This window comes from Dipodomys spectabilis, unplaced genomic scaffold (genome assembly GCF_019054845.1).
Source record: "Dipodomys spectabilis isolate Male_0828 unplaced genomic scaffold, ASM1905484v1 ptg000179l, whole genome shotgun sequence".
NCBI classification, from domain to species: Eukaryota; Metazoa; Chordata; class Mammalia; order Rodentia; family Heteromyidae; genus Dipodomys; species Dipodomys spectabilis.
Window position 1 is genome coordinate 13,073,226 of NW_024870856.1, and position 20,417 is coordinate 13,093,642.

At 46.2% G+C, this 20,417-nt stretch overlaps 1 protein-coding gene across 1 annotated transcript in view; it reads right to left on the minus strand.

Annotated features, from left to right (window-relative positions):
* The window catches only part of Exoc3 (exocyst complex component 3), a 34,698-nt gene that overhangs the window by 1,073 nt on the left and 13,208 nt on the right, over positions 1 to 20,417 (minus strand). Inside the window, exons 3-12 of the mRNA XM_042695190.1 lie at positions 19,775 to 19,994; positions 14,198 to 14,879; positions 12,978 to 13,095; positions 12,138 to 12,263; positions 11,179 to 11,279; positions 8,956 to 9,066; positions 8,735 to 8,885; positions 6,828 to 6,950; positions 873 to 1,034; positions 246 to 373 (exon numbers count right to left, since the gene is read on the minus strand). Coding sequence (XP_042551124.1) covers positions 246 to 373; positions 873 to 1,034; positions 6,828 to 6,950; positions 8,735 to 8,885; positions 8,956 to 9,066; positions 11,179 to 11,279; positions 12,138 to 12,263; positions 12,978 to 13,095; positions 14,198 to 14,879; positions 19,775 to 19,994 — 1,922 coding nt within the window. The remainder of the gene's footprint in view (positions 1 to 245; positions 374 to 872; positions 1,035 to 6,827; positions 6,951 to 8,734; positions 8,886 to 8,955; positions 9,067 to 11,178; positions 11,280 to 12,137; positions 12,264 to 12,977; positions 13,096 to 14,197; positions 14,880 to 19,774; positions 19,995 to 20,417) is intronic.

Below are 20,417 nucleotides of genomic sequence, written 5' to 3' on the forward strand. Positions count from 1 at the left end.
TTAGGGTCATCTGTACTCCCATCCATCAACGCAGACGCACCCCACTACCCCATCTTGCTTAAAACCAGCTTCACTGTGCACCTAGAGCAGGCCCTCAACCTATACTCACTCAGACACAGGCTTGGCAACGAGGCAAGTGCACAGGCCTAGCCGAACCTAACCTGCTGCATACAGCTATTCTTCCAAATGGGGCAGCAATGACTCATTGCTACACCAGCTCCAGTGGGAAGATGTTTGGCCATTACCTGATATCCGGGTATTTGCTGACCAGAGTTGAGACTTCTAGGTACAGCAGAGATGGGTCTGTGAGCTTAATAACTTCTGCAACGGCAACAATCGTGTCGCAGTGTCCATCCACATCTTCACCAAATCCCTGGAAAACAGTGGCAGGGCAAGGGCAGCTCTTGACTGTCACTCGAGTAGGAGGCCCACTTGATCCTAACACAGTCAAATCCCTTATCTGGCCAGGCACCCCATGAACACTTCAAGATTCATTCTCAAGGGGGGGGGGGGGGGTGGAGGGCGGGCTGCACGGAGACAATCTCTTGCAGGGATTTGGCCATTGGCCAGGGAAAGACATGGTAAGAAGCATCTAGTCATATCCAGAACTGGGAATCAGAATGTTGGGTGGTAACCAGCACCTTACAGAACAGACAAGGGCCGAGGAGTGGAGGGAAATCACCCTAAAAGCACGTCCAGGAGCTGCAGCCACACGTTAGCCTTATAGAAATTCAAACATCCCTCCAGACAGCATTGGCCCTACTCTGGTCGTGACGTGACTGGTGTCCACGCATGGCCTAAATGCCACGACAGCTACCAAATCTAAGCCGTGGGACACAGCGGCCCAGGCTCTGGGCCACACTGCTACTCACAGACGCCAGCTTTTGAAACAGGAAGCGGAGCTGCTCCGCCTCCCTGACCATCTTCTCGGCCCCTTCCTTGCGCTCCTCCGCGCTCCGGAATGAGATGCGCTTCTGCATGATGGCCCGCAGGTACTCCACCACCACACGCCGGTGGGCCTCGGCCATCATCCTCTGTGGAGAGACGCAGGGCGCTCAGTCGCAGAGCCTCCAGCAGGCTGGGAGGCCCTCATCAAGCCTGGGTCAACCCAGAGCACATGCTTTCTTAATTCTATTGGCACTGTTGACAGGATTTTAAAGTAACTGTGTTACACCGGGATGTCACTATGAACTACGGTAAATAGGATTCACCGCACAAGAGCAGGCAGGAGGGTGAGCACACACAGCCTGTGGGGCCCACATTTGTGCTGAGCTTTTCTAAAAGGCAGATAGGATTCAGAGCCCAGAGAAAACCTGCTTCCTACATGAGCTGGTGCCAGTCATCCAAAGGATGGAAGTCATCTAGGAGGGGTGTTCTGGTAGGAAGAGGCAAGGCCAGCCTAGCACCAACTTGATGTGAGCTCTTCCCAGGGCCCCCGCCAACTCCACTGGAGGCCTGAAGATTCCTCTCCGTCAATCCTCATCAGAAGAAAAACTTAGTACTCAGAGGCAAGTTTATAGCTCTGAGCTCCTACATCAACAAATTGGAGAGATCTGAAACTAACAATTTAATGACACATCTAAACCTCCTTGAAAAAGAGCAGCAAGATAAACCCCAATCCAGTAGACGGAAAGAAATAATCAAAATTAAATCAGAATTAAATGAATTAGAATCCAAAAAAACTATAGAAAGAATCAACAAAACAAAGAGTTGGTTCTTCGAAAAACTTAACAAAATTGACAGACCCTTAGCAAATCTTATCAGAAAAAGAAGAGAACACACCCAAATTAATAAACTCAGAGATGAGAATGGAAACATCACCACGGAAACAACCAAGATTCAGAACATTATAAGGGAATACTTCTCAAAACTTTATGCTAGTAAGTTTGAGAACTTGACAGAAATGGACCTCTTCCTAGCAAATATTGACATGCCAAAACTAAACCAAGATAAGTTAAACTATCTTAACAGGCCCATATCAAGCATTGAAATAGAAACAGCAATAAGAGACCTCCCAGCTAAGAAAAGTCCAGGACCAGATGGTTTTACAGCGGAATTTTACAAGGCCTTCAAAGCAGAGCTCACACCAATTCTCCTCCAACTCTTCAATGAAATTGAAAGAGAAAGCTCACTACCAAACACATTCTATGAAGCCATCATAACCCTCATCCCAAAACCAGGCAGGGACACATCAAAGAAAGAGAACTATAGACCCATTTCTTTGATGAACATTGATGCAAAACTTCTCAACAAAATTTTGGCCAACCGACTTCAACAATTCATCCAAAAAATCATACACCACGATCAAACAGGATTCATTTCAGGGATGCAAAGCTGGTTCAATATACGCAAATCAATTAATATTATTCATCACATCAACAGGAGCAAGAATAAGAACCACATGGTTATCTCAATAGACGCAGAAAAAGCATTCGACAAGATCCAACACCCCTTTATGATGAAGGTTTTGGAAAAATTAGGAATCCATGGAACATTCCTCAATACAATAAAGGCTGTATATGACAAACCTACAGCCAGGATTATACTCAATGGTGAAAAACTAAAGCCATTTCCTCTTAACTCAGGAACAAGACAAGGATGCCCACTCTCTCCACTTCTCTTCAATCTAGTATTAGAATGCCTAGCTACAGCAATAAGACAAGATGCAGACATAAAGGGGATCCAAATAGGGAAAGAAGAAATAAAACTCTCCCTCTTTGCAGATGACATGATCTTGTATTTAAAGAATCCCATAGACTCCACTCCCAAATTACTCAAGCTGATTCAAAACTTTGGCAAAGTAGCAGGTTATAAAATTAACCCCCCAAAATCAATGGCTTTTCTGTATGCCAACAATGAGAAAAGTGTGGCTGAAATTAGGAAAGCAACTCCATTTGTAATAGCCCCACAAAAAATAAAATACCTAGGAATTAACTTAACTAAAGAAGTGAAGGACCTCTATGATGAAAACTTTAAAATCTTGAAAAAGGAAATCAACGCAGAACTTAAAAAATGGCAAAACCTCCCATGCTCCTGGATTGGAAAGATTAACATCGTGAAAATGGCAATACTTCCCAAGGCTATCTACAAATTCAACGCAATACCTATCAAAATTCCACCCTCATTCTTCAAGGAAATAGAAGAGGCAATCCAAAAATTCATATGGAACAATAAAAGACCCCGAATAGCAAAAACGCTCCTCAACGGAAAGAACACTGCTGGAGGAATATCAATACCAAATTTCAAACTCTACTATAAAGCCATAGTAATCAAAACAGCTTGGTATTGGCATAAGAACAGACCTCAGGACCAACGGAATAGAATTGAAAACCCAGAAATGAACCCACAGACCTATAGCCATCTAATCTTCGATAAGGGAGCTAAAACAATAGAATGGAAGACAGACAGCCTCTTCAGTAAATGGTGCTGGCAAAACTGGTTAACTACATGTAGAAAACTAAAGCTAGATCCTTATATATCACCCTGCACCAGAATCAACTCCAAATGGATCAAAGACCTTGAACTCAAAGCAGACACTCTGAAAACATTACAGGATGGAATAGGAGAAACCCTGGGCCTCCTTGGCTCAGGCCGAAATTTTCTGAATAGAGACCCGGAAACACAACAAATCAAAGAAAGGTTGGACAAATGGGATTGTATAAGGTTGCAGAGCTTCTGCAGGGCAAATGACATAGCTAGCAAGATCAATAGAAAGCCCACGGACTGGGAGAAGATCTTTACTAGCCATACAACGGACAAGGGTCTCATATCTAAAATATACTTGGAACTCAAAAAATTAAACCACCCAACAACAAATCCTCAAAGAAACAACTGCCCAATAAGTAAGTGGGGGAAAGACTTAAAGAGAAGCTTCTCTGAAGAAGAAAGAAGGATGGCCAATAGACACATGAAGAAATGCTCAACCTCCCTAGCCATAAAAGAAATGCAAATCAAAACAACATTGAGATATCACCTCACTCCAGTTAGAACAGCAAAAATCAAGAACTCTAACAACAACAGATGCTGGAGGGGATGTGGACAGAAAGGAACCTTACTTCATTGTTGGTGGGAATGTAAACTTGTTCAACCACTTTGGAAAGCAGTATGGAGGTTCCTCAAAAGACTTCACATAGAACTCCCCTATGACCCAGCAATCCCACTTTTGGGCATTTACCCAAATGTTTACAAACAAGACCACACTAAAGCTACCAGCACAACTATGTTTATTGCAGCATTATTTACCATAGCTAAGATATGGAACCAACCCAGATGCCCCTCAGTAGATGAATGGATCAAGAAAATGTGGTATATATACACAATGGAATTCTATGCCTCCATCAGAAAGAATGACATTTCCCCATTTGTTAGGAAATGGAAAGGCTTGGAAAAAATTATATTAAGTGAAGTAAGCCAGGCCCAAAGAAACATAGGTCCCATGGTTTCCCTTATTTGTAATATCTAGTATAGGTATGAGTCAAGCGGAAAAAGTCAGATAATGTGATGTTAGGAAAACGAACCCTCAAATATGTATTTTAATGTTTTTGTTTCTTTCATGCATGTGTTTCTAACGCATTTATAAGATTATTTCTTTGTTGCTTTGTATGTCCCTCCCCCACAGTGTAACCCCTGCTTTCACTATATTTGATGTCAGTATAACATGTGGAGGAGACGGGGACAAACAAGTCGTTTAAGGATTCAGGTGGACCTGTTGCAACAATGAGAAGTACAAAATGTCATGTCAAAACCAGCTTTACAATGTCGGGGGGGGGGGGGGGGGTATGATTGGGTGGGGGGGAGGGGGGAGGCTGGGAAAGGAGGTGAAGGGTAAACAAAGGAGGAGGCTGCAATGCTTGGTAAGAAATGTATGCATTATCCTGCCCATGTAATTGTAACCCCTCTGTACAGTATGTTCTCAAATAAAATAAAATAAAATTAAAAAAAAAAGAAAAAAAAAAAAGGAAAACTTAAGCCAGGTGAACTCCAGCCTTAGATCTCTGTGAAGCCCATAGCCAAGCCTCCTCTAGAGATGGTCTCAGGCCAGTGAAAAGAGGAATTGTGGATCCAAATATCTGGATAAGACTCAAGAAGGATCCAAATGAGAAGGAAAACCCCAAATGAGAAGGGTATTAACAGGGCAAGGGAAAGAACTGGAAGCCAATATGGGCGGATGGAGTGAATGTCATCTTTTCAAGCATGGCTGGCAGTGGTACTAGGCTCTGTGCGCAGGCAGCTCCAGTCTGCTCTCCAGGAGTGAGTTAAATACCCTCATGAGCTAATCTACCCTTATGCAAAAAGAGACTCCACCTCCCCCCCCCCCCCCCCCCCCCCGCCCACCGTACACCACTAGGCACAGCCAGGCTGTCAGGCTGGCAAAGGCACAAAGCTCCAAGAGGACCAAGGAGGTCAGCCCTGTGGGCCAAATTGTGCTGTGTACAACACACAGAAACTGCTACCTGTGTGTGCAACAGCTGACCAGAACAATCAACTACCATTTCTTTTTTTTTCTTTTTGCTGGTCATGGGGTCTGAATTCTGGGCCTGGATGCTGTCCCCCAGCTCTTCACCTCAAGGCAAGTGCTCTACGATTTGAGCCACAGCAACACTTCCGGCTTTTCCTGCTTATGTGGTGCTGAGGAATCGAACCCAGGGCCTCATGCATGCAAGGCAAGCGCTCTACCACTGAGCCACCTTCCCAGCCCACAACTACAGTTTCTAGAAATAAAAATATAACTGCACACAAGTGACTCATCCCCAGTACACAGCGTGGTGGAGCCCTCCCCAGAAGCCATCAGTCCAGAGGTGACAACCACACCACACCGTGCCAGGCCTCAGGTACCCAAGGACTGGCATCATGAGGTCCCTGGACCTTGAGAATACACGTCTGAACCAACCAACAGTCCTGTTAAGCCGTCTCAGGTTCCTGCTCTGGTGAGGACCAGTGCTACAACAGCCAGGGCTGTCCTTGTGCCAGTTGTAAATACATCCTGGCCACCCTGAAAACTGACCAGAGATAGGGTTTTAAGGCCCCCACAGACCTCCCACAGAAACCTCTCAGCTGTGAAAGGCCAGTAGGCCTTCCCAGTAGGCATCACCTTTAAAGGCAGAGAGACAGATTTTCTTAAAATAAGGAGCTAGATGGGAAGACCAGACATGGAGAAAGCACACACATCACAATTTGCAAGTACAACCACCATCCAGACCAGCCTCCAAAGGACTGCCAGAACACGGCACCATCCATCAAACTACTGTCTATCAACCAGAAACAAGCAGTCCTAAAAAGCAATGATGTCAGCAGCAGTGGAGACAAGGGAAATCTGGACAAGGAACTTGCAAAGGCTTGCAAATGGAGACCCACAAAGCCGGTGGGGGGGACCTGACTCTCATCTCTCACTGAGCTCCAGACAGCCTCCAAGACCCAATCAGGCCACCCCTGGCCTCTTCTGGGAAAAGTAAGGTAGCAGCCACTATCGGTGAATACTCATCTTCACTCAAGCCTACCACCTGACCTCCTTTTGACCACCTGCCTCCCCTGGCAGTTGCCGGGTGCCAGTGGCTCACGCCTGCAATCCTAGCTACTCAGGAGTCTAAGATCCGAAGATTGCGGTTTGAAGCCAACCCAGGCAAAAGAGTTCCCACGACTCTTACCTCCATCCACTCAAAAACCGGAAGTGGTGCCGTGGCTCAAATGGTAACATGCTAGCCTTGAGCACAAAGAGGCTCAGGGACAGTGCCCAGGGCTTGAATTCAAGCCCTACCACTACCACCACCAACAAAATAATATATAAATAAAATAAACCAGAAAGGAGATAGTTTAGCCCACATGCTCACCTTTTTATATGGCTTTTTGATTTTAGCGAAATCATTGAAGTAGTCCTCCACAGTGACACAGATGATGTCCACAGCATTTGACCCGAGTAGCCACTTCTTTGTCATCAGCTCATTTAGATGTTGCTGAAAAGCACAAGATCATGGAAACTGCCACCTTATACAACGTGCAGAAATCACAACCTCCTGGGGGGGAGAGTGGCTTTTGATCTGACTCTGATTGTAACAATTCTACTACAAGAGAGCTCAACTGCCTTATACAACCCTTGTGAGGAGCGTCACAAATGATGACGCAAATCTTTACCTTTGATAGCTATACATATGTGTTATACGACTATTCCATAATTTATTTACCCAATTCTGAGCACTGGGACATTTAAATATTTTTCACAGTTTACAATTATAAATAGCAGTGCAATAAAAATATTTTTTTTTCATATGAGATTTCTTAAAAGTGGAATCCCTCACTCACCAAGTATGTAAATGAAAACTCCAGTAAGTACTTCCTGACTAGATAGTTAGCTCTAAATAGAATACAAGCAATGAGAAGACAGATTCTCCACAAGCAACTTCTGATGCTCAGGGTTATGTGTACACAATGTAGCCATCATCAGGCTGCGGCTGTGGGTTCCAAGCAGACAAAGTTCTGGGTTCAATCTCCAGCACCACAGAAACAAACCTCAGAACCAGATCAAGCAAGTCTGCTAAGTAAAAAGTAACACCAGTGTGTGAGCACTGGTGGCTCAATGCCTGTAATTCCAGCTATTGAAGGGGTTGAGATCTGAAAATCGAAGTATGAAGCCAGCCCAGGCAGAAAAGTCTATCAGACTCTTACCTCCAGTAACAACCAAAAAGCCAGAAGAGGAACTATGTCTCAATTGGTAGAATGAAAAAGCTAAGGGACAGCACTCAGGCCCTGAATGCAGCCAGGCACACACACACAAAAAGGTAACAGCAGGTTGGGCACCAGTGGCTCACGCCTGTAACCCTAGCTATTCAGGAGGCTGAGATCTGAGGATCGTGGTTCAAAGCCAGACCAGGCAGGAAAGTTTATGAGACTCTTATCTCCAATAAACCACTCAGAAAACCAGAAGTGGCTCTGTGGCTCAAGTGGTAGAGCACTCTTTTGAGCTGAAGAGCTGAGAGACAGCGCCCAGGCCCCAGAGTTCAAGCCCCATGACCGACAAAAAAGAAAAAGCATTAATAGGTGCTTCTCTGGTGACCAGTGGACTGGGCACTCTGCTTCATGGTCAGACACTGATCTTTCTTTTCCCAAGTGGAGGTCATTCGTGCCTTTGTTTAATTTTTTATACTATTTTTTGATAACTGCAAGCAACCCCTTCTCGTAACCATTTTGGAGAGAGGTTCAGGCATGATGCTTCTGTGGCATGGACAGCCCCACCTTTCCACTCTTAACAAGCAAGCACAGCCTTCACTTCCAAAGTGTTTCCTTTTGAACAAGCCCATGAGATGACCATGGCTTTACTTTTTTTTTTTTTTTTTAAACATATGGTGGCTTCGGCCAATGCATCTAGACAGTGCCAACCCATCTCCAAATCCTGAAGCGGAACTCTATTCTGGAGTATGTATGCCTTTGGTATGAGTAAAGCTCATTTCGTTCATGATTTCTGCATGTGTGAAGGGTTGTCTTTATCCTCTGTGGGCACTGTGATGGGTTCATGCTCCCCACCACACAGATGAGTGCCTAACATGGCCTTGGAGCCTCTCCCAGGCTCTATGTCATGCAAAATAGGCAGAGGCCCTCTGGCCCTGGCTTAACAGACCTGAGGACACAGCTCAGCACAGGTCAACCCGAGGCAGGGGACAGGGCACTCTAACGGGCAGGCTGAGAGGCTCAGGCTCAGCTCCCCAGTGCACAGCTCCAGGGCTCTAAAGGGAGCCGGGCCCACCTCCAAGTCCAGAAAGACCTCCTCCAGCAGGCTGCTGCAGCCCTCCTTGGCGATGGCATCCAGAAGCCCATCCATGCTTGGCTGGCTCAGACAAACACCCTCCTCGGCTTCATTTTTTAAGTACTTTCTTTTCAAACTGATGATAGATTCTCTGCAAAAGAACAGCTCAGGGTCAGGGGGCAGCTGCCTGCTGTCTGCACTCCGTGACCCCACACACTCACTTGAAGGTCTGACAGTTGTTGATGATGGCGACCATGTATTGCACGTAGCAGTGTGGCTGCTGCCGGTTCCTCAGGTGCTCTTCTTTGTACAGCTGGGCCTCATCTTTGTATCTGCAACCACATCAGCAGCATTAGCAAAGGGAGCTACACAGCGGCCTCCAGCACCAGGCTGACCACCTGCCCAGCAGCCCGTCCCACCACCAGACTGGGGGGCTTCAGCCATAAACCCCGACATGGTCCACAGGAGTGGGGGAACAGGAAGTTGTCTTAAATGGGTGTTAAAAATAATTTTGTATGAGACTTTGAACTATGGTTCAGTAGTGGGCCATAAAGATGTTGAAGTGTGGCTATAAGATCCAGGAAAAGCCGGGTGCCTGTGGCTCACGCCTGTAATACTAGTGGTTCAAAGCCAGCCCCGGAAGGAAAGTTTGTGAGACTCTTATCTCCAATTAACCACCAGAAAACCAGAAGTGGCACTGTGGCTCAAATGGTAGAGCACTAGCCTTGAGCTGAAGAGCTCACGGACAACACCTAGGCCCAGAGTTCAAGACCCACAACCGACCAAAAAAAAAAAAAAAGATCCAGGAAAAGTATTTTCTTTTTCTTTTTTTTTTTTTTTTGCCAGTCCTGGGGTTTGTACTCTAGGGGCTGGCTTCAAACCACAATCCTCAGATCTCAGCCTCCTGAGTAGCTAAGATTACAGGCATGAGCTACTGGTGCCCAGCTAAAATATTATCTTATTTCATGAACAATTCACCTCCAAACATAAATAGCAGTTTTAGAAATGTTATCCAAAGTTAGGTAAAATGTCCCTTTATCAACTTATTATGAAGAAATTAGGTAAAAAGTCATACTAGGGACTTGTCAGATAAAGTTACACATCACACAAGAACTGCCTCACAGAAAGGGGCTCAGCGAGAGCCCAGGCGTGATCACCCATGGTGGGTAGAGGGCCCTGGGCCAGGACCCTGAGTCTGGACCGAGGGGACTCAGGCTGTGACTCTGGAGACAGGCAACAGATGAGGTTCTAAGGGGAGAGAAGGGCAGGGCTGGCACCTGTACCACCGCTGGCTGAAAGGACACAACATGTCTAGCTGGCTGCATCACGTCAATAAATAAAGCCTTTGGAGCAGCTCCTGGTCTGAGGGAAGATGGTGGTGTGAAGACAATGGACCTCGGATGCCACTAGATGGTGATGTGCGCATCCATGCACAGGCTGACTGGCCTGAGGGGGAGGGATGATAGGGCTGTGGCCCTAGAGACCTGAGAACCAGACCTGCTGGGACCACATGGCCGAGACACTGGGAGCAGGCCCAGCACGCATTATAGTTACAGACACAGGGCGCCACTGGCCTCTACACAAGGAGGAAACCAAGAGACAGAAGAGGACAAGGCTGGGGAAGAGAGGTGGAGAGGTAGCGTAGCAGGGATGCTTTCTAGGTAAGGACTGTGGAAGAGCACAGACGATGTTCAGACTATTCTTTGCCATCATGAACACTTCAGAGGAAGGGGCTTGCTAGCATGTTTGCCCAGGGTCCCCTCACCACACAGTTACTTGGGGTGCTGGTCCCCTGCCCTAGAGAGTGCAGTGAAAACAACTCTCCAGAGCTCCTGTCCTAACACCAACACTGTCCATCCCATTGGCTGCACTGCCAAGGGCCTCCCAGCATGTAAGGAACTCAAAAGCAACACCTAAAACCCACCCTACCTGTTTGCATCTGTAAATAATAAGGTGGCCAGGCACCGGTGGCTCATGCCTATAACCCTCAGGAGACAGATCTGAGGATCATAGTTCAAAGCTAGTCTGGTTAGTAAAGTCCGTGCCAATCAACTGCACACACACACACACACACACACACAGAGAAGTGGAGTTGTAGTTCAATGAGCAAGAAAGCTCAGGGACCGTATATGCACATGTGTGCATGTGTGTGCGTGCACACACACAGACACATACACAAGTAATAATAATAATAATAGAAGGCGACTTATGAGGATAATCTAGGCTTAAGTTATCTTTTAACATGTTAGGATCAACATCTTTTTGTTTTCTTTTTTGAGACTTGGTCTCTTTATGCAATATAAGCTGGTCTCAAACTCACAATCCATCTACTTCAGTGCTGGCTTACAGGCATATACCACCATGCTCAGCTAGTAGATACAATTTTTTTGCTCTTAATTTTTAAAAACATAATTTCAAATTTAGTGCACTGGCAAAATACATACCTACTTAGGAAAGAATTCATTTGCTGAAGACACAAAACCAGTACCTTTGTCTTCAAATCTTCACTTATCTGAGCAGCAACTTGAAGATTCTGTTCAAACATCTAAAAATTGGAGAACTTAAGAATTCTGACACAATCTCCCCAATAGCAGAATCCCACCTGGAAGTTGTGACAGTCCAAATTCAAAGGGGAGAAAAAAGGGACCACTGAAAAGTAAAGTCCAATGCTGGTGGTGCCTGTCGTCTGGGTGGGGACCTTAGCCCCAGGCCCACGCTACAAAGCAGCTCTTGCTCACCCACTCTCAAGGGTCGCAGGGTGTAGGCTTGTGACCATCAAGCGGGGATGGGATGGGGCTGGGGGGCTGGGGTCTGAGAGAAGGTGAGGATGCTCCCCATCACGAAGGCCTGCCCACCAGCACTCAACTCCTGCCTCCTCGAGGTCCAACACCCACAACTGCTCTGCCCCTCAGTGATGACACACAGAGCAAGAAAGGAGAACAAAGACGCAAGGGGGGCGGTAGGACACCAAGCTGTAAGTTAATGATAAAAATGCACATGGTCCAACACTAGTACAATGACTAATGAACAAGAAAATACTTTTAAAATGATACAAGACTCCCTCAAGGGCACCAAATAAAACTGAGCTACTTAGCATTCCACTAACAAACCTTGGCCATTTACTGCTATTGGAGAGTTGGAATGAGATGCCACATATGACCAGCATTTAATTAGCTCCCAGTTCAGACCCAGAAGGTATGTCTAAGAAATCTAAAGTGACACTGGGTAACAGCTGATAAACAGGATCCCGAGTCTCACTGCTCCAGAAAGAAAAAGGTGGAGGGAGGGGGAGAGAGACCTCTTGACACCTTACTGAATTATTTAACTGAAAATCAAGGAATTCTGTCTGTAAACCTGATGGATCCTACTAGCCACCCAGGAGACAGGATGGAGGGACTCTCACCTGGAACACGATGGCAGGGAGTGTTGTCTGGTAGTAGCCGTCCTGGTCAGCTTCTGGCTCTGTCTCTTTGCTCCAGTCTTTCTTGTCTGTTTCTAGTGCTTTCCGCAGCCAGGCAATGATGTTGGACTGGAGGTTTGGCATCATGGAGAAGGAAGGGAAGAACAGGCTCTGAGTGTGCCTAACATTCTCACTACAGAGGGAGTAGCTGAATACAGCAGACGTGGTACCTGTCTCTCAGCAATCTCGGCTCCCAAGAAAGAGCCCAGGGAGCGGACAGCTCAGGAGCAACCGGGCACTAGGCATTCTCCCTGCATGTGGGCAAGGCCTCACTGCAGATAAAGAGGAGAATGAAGCAGAAGACCCAGTGGGCAAACACTGTCACCAAGGGTGAGGCCATCTGTCCAGGACCAGGCCATCAGAGACACGCAGCCAGGTCAGCTCAGGCACCAATGGGAGACAGTCTTCTAGCTCCTAGTGATCCTGAGCTCTGGGTTCAAATGCTACCTTAACACTCAGGGATAGCCTGAACCCTGATCTTAATGAGACCGCCTGGTCATTCTGCAGTCAGACTGGTCCCTTGCTCCTCTGATTGCCACCCCACACCAAGATGAAGAATCTTGACGGGTAACACCATGTGTGCCCTGGATACCGAGTTCTCATCAGCCAGATGGCAGTACCAGCTGATGCCCTCGAGCACAACAGATTCTCATATCTGCAAAGTGGACACCCTCCTCCAATTAACACCGGGTGTGCCGAGACTAGAAGCAGAGCTGTCCACAGCTGCCCCACTACCTTACAGCCCCACGGCAGTCCCTGGGTCTGCAGCATAGCTCTACTCACAGTAAGAGTTGACATGTACGTGTCCAGCAGCTCAGAAACCACCTTCGGAGAGAGCAGAGGCTCCAGGGCACTGACATCCACTTCTGGGGCCAATTCCACATTCCCCATCATCTCTGCACTACCGTAAAAACCGGGTGTGAGTGACAAGCCAGAGGAACATGGAAATACTCTCGGGTGAGTCTACGGTTCAATCCGACATGCAAACACGCTGCCCCAGAGAGCTAACACTGTAGCGGTCCCTCTGTGATACCACCTCTCTTTAAATGGCCGTGGTCACTTAGATCACCTCAACTTGACCTCATACTACTATACCCGCTAGACAAGGCAGGGCTCAACTGCAGGACAGAAACCACAAAGGTGAGACCGATTTCTTCAACTTACTGCATTTTCACAAACGAGACCAAAGCCTAGCCAACAGGAGGTACTGAATGGTCATGTTTCACTTAGTAAGTAAAAACAGGAGGCACTGCTGCAAACATTACTGGTCTTTGTGGAATGGGCACAGCCTAGGGCATGAATACATAGCATTACTGATGAAAAACTCATCTTCAAAGAAAGCAAAGGGATATGCATCTCCTGCACAGAAGGAAAGGCCTTCTTGGTTCCAGGGAAAACATTCTCGTGAGGAACACTTAATATTGATATATGTAGTTCTTAAAAGTCTGGGGATTAATCACTCAGAACACTGACATGCCTTAATGCTACATTCCTCTGTACTACTGCCCTCATCTGTCCCACAGATGTGATCTAACTGTATCCTGCCGCATGGGGCTGCTCACATAGGATGCAATGGGGTCAAGGCTTCCCAAGGTCAGGCTGCAGGACAGGATGCTGTGAGGAGAGAGCAGGTCCACATAGCAAAGGGCTGCACATAGATAGCAGAGCTGAGAAACCACCATCTTCATCCATGCCTGGCATCTCATCTCTCTTCACACCTTTCTGCACTGACGTGAGGAGGAACACATACAAGGAGCACAGAAAACAGCCCACCATAGTGCACCATGGGTGCTCCACGCAGAGAGCAGAGACCCCACCCAAACATGGCTACAACCACAACAGAGAAAATGGACTAATCAATCTCCAGCTGGACAGGTGGACAGCCAGAAAGACCTTCACAACTCGGGAAACAAAGCCATGAGTACCATGCAAAACAATGCAGGAGATTGACTGGGAACTCTCTGCCAGCATGCTTTTTCATTAAGATGTGAAGGAGGCTATACCTGGTGTATGTGTTCAAGACCCAGGTCAAGAGGCTCACGATCTCATTGGCCTCCAGGTCTTCGGATGCAAGGTCCTGCATGCGTGTGCTCAGGGCCTGGTGATACATGTTCAGGAGGTTCTTGAAGATCTCATAATGGGGAGGAAAGCACTGCACCATCATGTTCTTGGCGACAATAAGGTCATCAAGGACGTACTTCCTGATGATCTCCAGGTGGCGCACAAGCCACATCTTGTCAGACTCCCTGGTGTCTGCTTGTGTGCCCTCAATTCTAGTTGTCACAGTTCTCTCCAAGATGGAAAACATTTTCTCCTTCCAGTTTTTGGGCCTCCCAGGAGGAACAAATCCAGTTTGCTTTTTTCGGTCAAGAATTCTCCTGTCGATTTTCTCCTCCCGTTCAATGATCCTGACCACAGAGACCAGTAAGGTGGGGTCGCGACGGACGGTGACCAGTGACCTCTGCAGCACCATCCACAGCTGCTTGGCCAGCTCATCCGAGAGCCCCTGTGTGCTGCCGAAGTAGCCGTGGATGAGGGTCATGTCCCTTGTGTTCCCGCTGTCCATGCGGTACTGCTCACACATCAGGCCGTCCCGGGAACACTCCAGGTCCATCAGTTTCCGGTGAGCCTGCAAGAGGGCCCCTTGCTCAATCAGGTCCTGAGTCTCTCTCACAATTTCGGGCACTGGAAAAGGCACAAAACGGCACTGTGAAAACATACAATGTTTGTCTATATAGCCTTATGATTTAGAAAAAATCTTATAATTGTCATTTGGGGGCCACTGGGGGGAAGGCAAACAATTTTTTAACTAGAGGCTTCATTTTGTATACACTTAAGACGTTTTAAAATGCTTTAGAAAGAATGTCATTCTCTACTTGTCAATCAACAGAAACTGCTCCTGGGAAGATGTGATGGTGGGTTTACTACAAAAATACTTTGAAACAACAGTTTAACTGAACTGAGGTATGGAGAAAGCAAACAATAATGAACAAAATGGAAAAGAACCAATAGAAAGCATAAAAAGAAACCAGAAAGAAACTCTGCACCTGAAGTGAAAAATTCACAAGATAGATTCAGAGTAAAAGTGAGAAGAACCAGCCAAAAGAAATGTTCAGACATGAGGAGTAGAAAGTACCAGACAACACTTACGGAAGCTAGTGGACCCACACCATGGGGCAGAGAAGCGAGAGCGCAGCCCAGACTTTCTTTTGAAAAAGTGAGAGACAGAAACTTCCCAGGTCTGATGTAAAATACGAATACGGCTCAATGACCCCCCTCCAGCAGAGCAGGGGTCCAAATCATGACACAGTGATCAAACTTGAAATACAGAGACAAAGAGCAGCAATAGCTGAAACTCAACACATAACTAGCAGACTTCTCCTCAGGAACTCTGGAGGCCAGAAGCTAACGTGTTCAACCTGCTAGAAGGAAACACTATCAACTAGGAATCTTACATCTCAAACACTATCATTCAAAAGTGAGAAATGAAGACATTCCCAGATAAACAAAAGCTGGGAAGGTTGGGCACCCCAGATGTGGAGGAAGCCCTGCAGGCGGAAATGAAAAGACACTAGTCAGTAACCCATAATGCTAACAAAACAGCAACCCAGAGTTACATGACGAAGTAAAAATCTCATCAAAGGTAAACACAAGGATAAAATCTAGTATAACTAACTTCACTTTTTAACCTAACCTTTTGTTTTTTATATGACCTAAAATACTAACACTGTAAAGTAAAAATTATTGGTTTATGTTTTTGGACACAACATATATAGAGATGTAACCAAAAGGAACCATTTAGGAAGAGTTTTTGTATGTTATTGCAGTAAAGCTGACACAAAGTCAAACTGAACTACTATAATATGAGGATGTTAAATGTAATCCTTATGGTAATCTCAAAGAAAATATCAACAGAATACACATAAAACAAGAAGGAAATTAAAACATTTCACTATGAAAAATTAAAAATACAAGACTATAATACAGGTAATAAGGGACAAAAGTATCATGTAACATACAGAAAACAAACAACAAAATGACAAATTATTATGTAATCCTAACAACCATTTTAAATGTAAGCAAATTAAACTCTCTAATTAAAAGGGATGGCAGAATGAATTTTAAAACACGTGATTCAACTATGTTTATCTACAAGAACTACACCTCAGAGTGAAAGACACAAACAGATGGAGGTACAGGGTAAAAAGATGTTCCACCAAGTGGAGGAAAACAGGAAAAGAAAACAGGCCAATACCAACACCAGGCAAAGTCAATACACTGAAGAGAGACAAAGCCGTTCTGTATTAATGGAAGGCACACCCAGAAATACAAAACAATTATGATGATAATAATGGACACTTCTGCATTTACTAACAAACCATCAAAATATATGAAGGACTGGGAGAGAGCAAGGGAAGGGACAGCACTGCAGGGTGCCGGTGGCTCCCGCCTGTCATCCTAGCTACTCAGAAGGCTGAGATCTGAGGATCAAGGTTCAAAGCCAGCCTAGGCAGGAAAGTCTGTGAGATTCTTATCTCCAGTTAACCACCAGAAAACTAGAAGTGGCAAAAAAGCCCAGGGACAGTGTCCAGACCCTTAGTTCAAGCCTCACCATTAAAAAAAAAAAAGTACTCTTTCCTGATGTATGTAACTGTAACCCCTTTGTACATCACCTTCACAATAACAATTAAAAATTTTAAAATATTGCTGGGCACCAGGGGGCTCATGCCTGTAATCCTAGCTACTCAGGAGACTGAGATCTGAGGATCAAGGTTCAAAGCCAGCCTGGTCAGGAATGTCAGTGAGACTCTTATCTCCAATTAATCACAGAAAAAGCTGGAAGTAGTGCTGTGACTCAAGTGGTAGAGTGTTAGCCTTGAGCAAAAGAACCCCAGGGACAACATCCAGGCCCAAGTCCGAGCCCCATGACCAGCAAAAAAAATTCCCAAAACCTAAAAAGGAAAAAAATAGCAAGGCTGGTGGTGTGGTTCAAATGATAGAGCAATAGCTGTGAGCAAGAAAGCTGGATAAGCAACAAAGGAATGGCACACACTCTTTCCAAGTGCAAAAGAACATTCTCCAGAAAGACCGTATTTAGGCCACAAATGGAGTATTTCAATAGATTTTTTTTTTTGGGTCCAGTCGTGGGGCCTGAACTCTGGGCCTGGGCGCTGTCCCTCAGTTCTTCGGCTCAAGGCTAGCGCTCTACCACTTGAGCCACAGTGCCAGGGCCTCAGGCATGCAAGGCAAGTGCTCTACCACTGAGCCACCTTCCAGCCCTCAATAGATTTTTAAAAGGTAGATCCACAAGTATCTTTTCCAAACAAAACAAATAATTAAAAATCAGTAACAGCTGTGCTGGTAGCTCACGCCTGTAATCCTAGCAACTCAAGAGGCTGAGATCTGAGGATTGCGGTTTGAAGCCAGTCTGGGCAGAAAAGTCTGTGAGACTCCAATCTCCAAAAAAACCATTCAGAAAAAGCCACAAGTGGAGCTGTGGCTCAAACGGTAGAGCATTAGCCTTGGCATGAAGAGACTCAGAGACAGCGCCCAGGCCCTGAGTTCAAGTCCCAGGACCAGCAATAAATAAATAAATAAAAATATCTGTAACAAAGGAAAGCTGAAAAATTCACAAGTTTGTGCAAATTAAGCAATACTCTTAACAGGGCAAAGAAGAGATATCATCGTAAGGGAAAATAAAAAAATACTTAGGGAAGAATGGAAATGAAAACTAAACCTACCAAAACATATGGGAGCAACAGGACCAAAGTTAAAAGAAAAGTGTCCATCTAGAAATACTTCAACTAAATGAAAAAAAAATCTCCAGGGCTGGGAAGGTGGCTCGTGGCAGAGCGCTTGCCTTGCATGCCTGAGGCTCTGGGTTCAATTCCTCAGCACCACATAAGCAAAAAGAAAAAAAGCCAGAAGTGGCGCTGTGGCTCAAGTGGTAGAGCGCTAGCCTTGAGCTGAAGAGCTGAGGGACAGTGCCCAGGCCCAGAGTTCAGGCCCCACGACCGGGCCCCGCCCCCCCCCCCCCCAAATCTCCAATCAGCAACTTAACTCTATAACTAAAGGAACTAAAAGAATGCTGAGTGCCGCTGGCTCACGCCTTTAAGCTAGCTACTCAGGAGGCTGAGATCTAAGGATCACAGCTCAAAGCCAGCCTGGGCAGGAAAGTCTATGAGACTCTTTTTTCTTTTATTTGTTGGTCACGGGGTCTGAACTCTGGGCCTGGGCGCTGTCCCTGAGCTCTTCAGCTCAAGGCTAGAGCTCTACCATTTGAGCCACAGTGCCACTTCTGGCTTTTTCTGCTTATGTGGTGCTAAGGAATCAATCCCAGGGCCTCAGGAATGCAAGGCAAGCACTCTACACTGAGACACCTTCCCAACCCCTCCGTGAGACCCTTATTCTCCAATTAACCACCAGAAAACTGGAAGTGGTGCTGTGGCTCAAGTGATAGAGCACTAGCCTTGAGCTGAAGGGCAGCACCCAGGCCCAGAGTTCAAGCCCCATGGCCAAAAAAAAAAAAAAAAGCTAAAAGAAGAAACTAAACCCAAAGCTAACAGGAAGGACATAATAAAAGGGTTTAGAGCAGAGAGAAACAAAGATTAAAAAAAAAACACACAAAAATAAAAACTCAATGATCCTTTGCCAAGATAAATGAAATTGACAGACCTTTAGCTTAGGTGGACTAAGAAAATAAGATTCTAATGAATAAAATCAGAAAGTAGGACATAACTATTGGCTCTTCAGAAATAAAAAGGACTGTAAGAAAGCATGGTAAAAGATGAAACACTACCCAACTGGGTAATCTAGATAAATACTTAGAAACACTTAGAAAATCTCAAAGACCCATGGCTAGTTAGAATCAGTAGCCAAAAATCTCCCTACAAAGAAAAACTCTGTATACCAAGTGAAGTCACTGGTGAATTAATCAAACATTTAGAGAACTAGCACCAAATTTGCTTAATACTTCTCCAAGAACTGCAGAGGACGGGGCTTTCTGACTGATCCTAGCAGGCAGCATACCAGGGGAGGACTGCCTGCGTCCAGGGCTGGGAAGCTGTCTGTACCCCACTGACTCTAAGAGGACCAGCCCTCTAGCCACCCCTCCCAGGTCTATTCCAGTCACCCACATCAAGACCCCTGGTCTGCCCCACCCCCAGTCCATCCGCTCCCTGACTGAGAACTGCCGCTCTTCTAAGCCACAGCCCTTTGGGTGTGCACTGCTGCTACTCCACTTCTGTCCAGAGGAAGACCCCCCCTCTAACAGCACTGGCTCTGCTGTCCACTCTGTGCTATCTTGGCACAGAACTACATTTTCTCCCCTGGCCCTCACTAGCTTGGCTGATCAATTCCACCCACATTCATTCAATCAGGGAAATAACAAGAGTGGGCAAGGAATCAAGCTATCCACCCACTGGAAGTCAGGCCTAAGCAGTATACTGAACATACGGGCCTGCCTCTTCACTGACCACACAGCTCCTCAAGTTTGCAGAGAAACAGCTGTGCACACGGGAAGGTACCTTTTGAGTACTCCAGCAAGACACCCAGCGCCTGACTTTGTTGTCTTCCTTTACCTGAGAAGATGTTCTTCAGGTTCTCCACAGCCGCAGCTAACTGGCTATGCTGAACCACCGCATCCTTCACATCCTTGAGACTCTCGATGGTGTTGATACTCTGCCTCCAATCCTTGCTGACGTTAGCCAGCGACTGCTGGATGTCCTTGACGTCGCTCAGTGCGCTGTGGAGCTGGCTCAGGCCTGTGCGCACCCCGTCCAGCTGTGACTGGATGGCAGCCTGAGGGAGATACCACACAGGTGAGTGGAGCCAGAGACAGCCCAAGTGCTGACTAAGGAGGGACAAGCTCAGAAAGAACTATTTGAGGAAGAAGAAAGGAACAGCATTTGGGGCTGGGAAGGTGGCTCAGTGGTAGAGCGCTTGCCTTGCATGTCTGAGGCCCTGGGTTCGATTCCTTAGCACCACATAAGCAAAAAGAAAAAAGCCACAAGTGGTGCTGTGGCTCAAGTGGTAGAGTGCTAGCCTTGAGTTGAAGAGCTGAGGGACAGCGCCCAGGCCCACGGTTCAGGCCCCACGACTGGACCCAAAAAAAAAAAAAAAGAAAGGAAATAGCATTTAACCTTCATGGTGACTTTCTCTTTTTCACTGCAGCCTGGGACAGACAATGATCCATTTTAAAGCTTTGGCGAGAAAACGACCCTT